Raw genomic sequence first — 4,736 nt, 5'->3', positions numbered from 1 at the left:
AAATCAAAGGGTTGGTTGTTCAAAGGAATACTGACCATGCAACATTCTGAACATGTAAGTGACCTCATTTTCAGGAAGTCCATGCTAAATCCGTTAAGAAAACGGGCAGCTCTAAAAAGCCAGAAGTAAAAGGCCGTCCAAATAGCTCAGCGGATTAATAGCCCCAGCAAGCCAAGCCAAACAGACTGGGCGTGGTGGCGCGCACCTGTAATACCAGCACTTTGGGAGGCTGAACACAGGCGAATGACTACATAGAGAGACACTATAGAGCCTTACTAAAAATACAAAAAAAAAAAAAAAAAGCCAGAAATAAACTGCTTAAATTCATTTATTGTTAGGCAAGGTGAGGCTGACACTGTGAGAAACAGATTGGTACGGGGATGGTTTTCTGCCCGTGTGGCGCCCTGCCAGGGTCCTGAAGGCGCTGACCCAACACCTCATTGGATCCCCAGGTGACGACGCGTCCCGCCAGGACTCACTTCCCCATTCTTCTACTCCTAAAATAAACTTCCTGCTTCCTTTGAGCGAGTCCAAACAACCCTCCAATCCTCTCCGACCAGACGCTTCGCCCGCCCCAGTACAATTCACCCCTGAGCAACTCAGTAAAATCGGTTCCCCAGCTTCCTCCTACCAGGAGCCTTGCAGTTGCCGCCGGCAGCGCTCCGGCGCTAGCAATAAAGGCTTTCTTTTTGCACCTCCGTCAGTGTCTCTTGAAGACGCCAAAACCTCACGCGCAGTTCCCGGGCTACAAGCCGCGACTGAACGCTCCCCACGCCGGCTGCAATCTACTTCCCTACTCGTTTCGGGCAGGAGCCAATCCGTGAGAAGAGGCGGGCTGCAAGAGCCCTCCAGTCCCGAGGGACTGCGTAGGAGGGTGCTGCCCAGTCATGGCGCCGAAGTCTCGGTCCTGTGCGTGCGGCCGAGCCCCACGTCGTGCTGCGCTACTTCTGTGACTTCTGGCTGCACGCTGCGTGGAAATGGCTCCGTGAGACCTTGAAGCCACTCAATGGTGATGTTGTGGGAGGAAGTTAGGGATGGGTTGGAATCGCGAGGAGGTCTGAAGGACCTTGTGGCCAGAGCCAGCTGCAAGAAATCGCTGCCTCCCTCCCTGCGCAGCTCCAGACCCTGAGCATCTGCCGGTCTTTGGTATTTCCGTCCCTTTTTCCCGGTGCTGGGTCAGGATTACTTCCGGGTTCCCTGCGTCCGTCCCCTCTGTGACACCTGTAACCCACAATCCTGTCTCGGTCACCGGAGGAACAGCCTCTTCTACACTCATCGTGAGAGCGCAGGGTGGGAGGTGTGGGGAGACGCTGATCCTGGTGTGGGTTGGGGCTGGGTGCAGCTGGGATACGCTGCGTCCTTGGTCTCAGTAGCAGGCCTAAAGGTTCTGATATTTATAAATGTTTGTGATGCAGGGTCATATACACATTTCTTCAGGTCTCTGCCTTTTTATTTATTTATTTTTTTATTTTATTTTTTTTTTTTTTGGTGGAACTGGGGATTGAACTCAGGTCCTTGCGCTTGCCAGGGAAGCGCTTATTCCACAGAGCCATCTCCCCAGCCCCTCTGCCTTTTTATATTCACAATGAGTCTTACATTTCCAGTATTTCTTCATGTTGCCCAAATCATGGCCTGTGTTGCTACGAAAGGTCTAACACTGAGGGTGCTGTGACTCAGGTGGAGTGTTTGCCAAGCATACAGTGAAATCCTGCGTCTGATGTTGAGTACCGTACTCTTTTATGTCAGACCCCTACTCACAGTGATAGGAACAGAGCCTGTGGTCTCACAACGCTGTGGAACAAGGTCAAGAAACCCAAAAGAGAAATTAGCTCCCTGACCATATTTATTTATTTATTTATTAAATTTTGTGTGTGTGTGTGTGTGTGTGTGTGTGGCCAGCTCAGCCCGTCAGGGGGCGGTGCTGGCTGGCATGTGGTGCTGGGGGATTGAACCATGGTACCTGTGCTTTGCTAAACTTTTTCTAAGTAGGTGCTTTAGACCACTGAGCCATCACACCAGCCCCACAAGTAACTATTTAGAATTACCATTTGGCGCTCAGATCTTATACCCTTTCTCTTACCATGCAAGTTTTATAGAAAACAGGGATTTTAGAGAAAAACTGGTTGTTCTGCAGTTTAAATTCCTGGAAATTGAGGAGCTCTGTAGGGAGTGGCTGCAGCTCCTGCAGTAAGGAGGGGCTGCATTCCAGTTGCCCGAGGAAGTTCATTCTGGGACCTGTTTCTGTAGCGTGCTGTTCTTATTTTCTTTTGAGCCTCTGTTCACTTTATTTTTTTTTAATTATTTATTTATTTATTTATTTATGTGTGTGTGTGTGTGTGTGGCCAGCTCAGCCCACCAGGGGGCAGGGCTGGCTGGCATGTGGTGCTGGGGGATTGAACCGCGGTCCCTGTGCTTTGCTGAGCTTGTTCTAAGTAGGTGCTTCAGACCACTGAGCCATCTCACCAGCCCTCTGTTCACTTTATTCAAGTACTTTCTATATCTCTGTTAAGCTGAGTAGACTTGAACAGAACCAAAGACTCATATACTAAGATTTTTAAATAGATTCTTTGAGTTCTTAATTCATATCAGTATGGTTATTTCCCAGCTGTGTCTCAGACCATTTCCCCTAGCTAGGTGCCTTACTCATCAGATAGCTAAATGAAATATTTTTTTTTTTTTTTTTTTTTGGAACTGGGAATTGAACTCAGGCCCTTGCGCTTGCCAGGGAAGCACTTATTCTACTGAGACATCCCAGGTCCTAAATGATATATTCTTTACAGTAGGCTATTTAAATGAGGCCTTCCCAGGGAGCCTAGGGTGCTGAAGAAAACAGAGGGGATGCTAATGTATTACTAAGTGAGGGGAAGGGGTTCTCTGTTAAACCTTTCTGAAAGATTTCTCTGTTAAACCCAAATTGAGAAACACATCAAACTGGGGTAGTGGAAGGAAAAAGAGGGCTCTCATCTGTGAAATAATTGCTATACTTTTATGAATGTTTCTCCAATTGTTTTAAATTTGAAATATTGGTGTTAGGACGGCAGCACAGCAGAGAAGCAGAAGTGAAAGAGAAGAGTGGGGTGCTAGGGTGCCTGACTGGAAAGCTCAAGGACCCGAGTTTGCCACACCCCATGCCACCCCGAAACCAAACTGGGCATGGTGGTGCATGCCTGTAACCCCAGTGCTGGGGAGGCTACAACAGGAGACTCACTACACATATGAACTATATCAAGACCCTGTATCAATAAATAATAAAAAAGGGGGGAGGCTTTATTAACTGAGATGGGGATAGGATCGAAGGCAGGGAGATGGGGAGATCTTCTGCACTGAGACAAAAGGCTGAGACTATGGCATTTTGCCAGGGCGGAGTTTGAGGGGCAGGTTCAGTGACACACAAGGAGCAGACTGAGGGCTCCCTTCTATGCTTGGGAAGGGCGTCCAGGGCTGCAGTGGGGCAGGAGGAGGAAGTGTCATTGGGAGGCTAAGCTGTTGATTTGGGGATTCAGCCCTGCTGGGTCAGGGCCAGGACCCAAAGTTAGCAGTTTGTACTCTGGCCGGTAGTTACCAGTTGATTGAAACGGACTTTGTGTAAGACAAGTGCTGAAGCAGAGCTAAATCCCCATAGGTAAGGTCTACAGGTGCAAGAAGGAATAGAAATTAAAGAGATTTTTAATTAGGGAGGAACAAGGAAATAAGGAAATGGGAGAGCAGGGCTTGTTTGAGGAAGGTGGAAACAGCAGCTACCTGTGAACTCTTGGACTGAGGTCAGGTTGTTTTGAGTGTGACAGTCATTGAAGAGTTCTGTTCTGCCTTGGGCTGAAAGTGGGTTAGAAATCAGGGACTTAAAGAAAAGGGGAACTTAGCAACAGACACTGTACATTTGTCTGTGTCTTCAGTTACTACGGATCAGTTCACCCTACTCTTTGTGAGGCAAAATTAGAAATTATCAAAGTAGTCTTGTAGGTTTGAAACTGTGGTATGCATCATCATTGAAGAATAGGAAGGTTTTCTTTTGATTACAAAAGATTTCAAGGAGTGTTTGATGTTTTCATTGTACCAGGACTAAACTCAGGAAGATTCCCTCAAGCCATACCTAACCTCCCCCAAGCTCATATTTAAAAATATTTTTGAGACCCAGTCTTACTAAGTTGCCCAGGCTGGGAAGAACTTTCTTTTTTAAATTTTTTTTTTACATTTTTTAATGTATTTGATACAGGGTGCCACTATGCAACTTGGACTCATAGTGATACGCCTGTTTCAGCTTCCCCAGCAGTGGGATAGCAGGCATGGGCCACCACACCTGGTCTTGCTGGCCAGCTTGGCCCCCTGGGGGTGGGGGTGGGGGCACAGCTTGTGGTATTTGGGGTTGAACCTAGGTCTCTGTGCTTGCTTAGGCAGGCGCTTAGAACGCTGAGCTATTTCCATGGCCCCAAGAACTTTTGATACTGTTTCTAGCTCCTTGGCTGACAAGCTGACAGGCATATGGCCTTTTGCAGGTTCAATATTAGGGTACTCTAATCACCACGATTTACCAAGGTTTCAGTGGCTCAGTAAACATCAGTGAGATGCGGTGATGCATACCTTTAATCCCAACCACTCTGTGAGACTGAGACAGGAGTATTAAAATGTTGAACCCAGCATGGGTAATTGAACAAGAACCTGTCTCAATGTGAAATAAAGATGTTGGGATATGCCTCGAGTCTTAACTCATCTAAAATGAAAGAGGCCCTGAGCTAAAT

General features: G+C 47.4%; 1 protein-coding gene across 1 annotated transcript in view; it reads left to right on the top strand.

Annotated features, from left to right (window-relative positions):
* The first annotated feature begins 375 nt into the window (after positions 1–375).
* Positions 376–4,736, top strand: part of LOC101561257 (zinc finger protein 709-like) — a 42,004-nt gene continuing 37,643 nt past the window's right edge. Inside the window, exon 1 of the mRNA XM_023707577.1 lies at positions 376–1,009. Within this exon, the coding sequence (XP_023563345.1) occupies positions 1,007–1,009 (3 nt within the window). The 5' untranslated portion in view covers positions 376–1,006. The remainder of the gene's footprint in view (positions 1,010–4,736) is intronic.

Source organism: Octodon degus, unplaced genomic scaffold (assembly GCF_000260255.1).
Source record: "Octodon degus isolate 3935 unplaced genomic scaffold, OctDeg1.0 scaffold00299, whole genome shotgun sequence".
NCBI classification, from domain to species: Eukaryota; Metazoa; Chordata; class Mammalia; order Rodentia; family Octodontidae; genus Octodon; species Octodon degus.
This window is presented reverse-complemented; position numbering and strand designations above follow the sequence as displayed.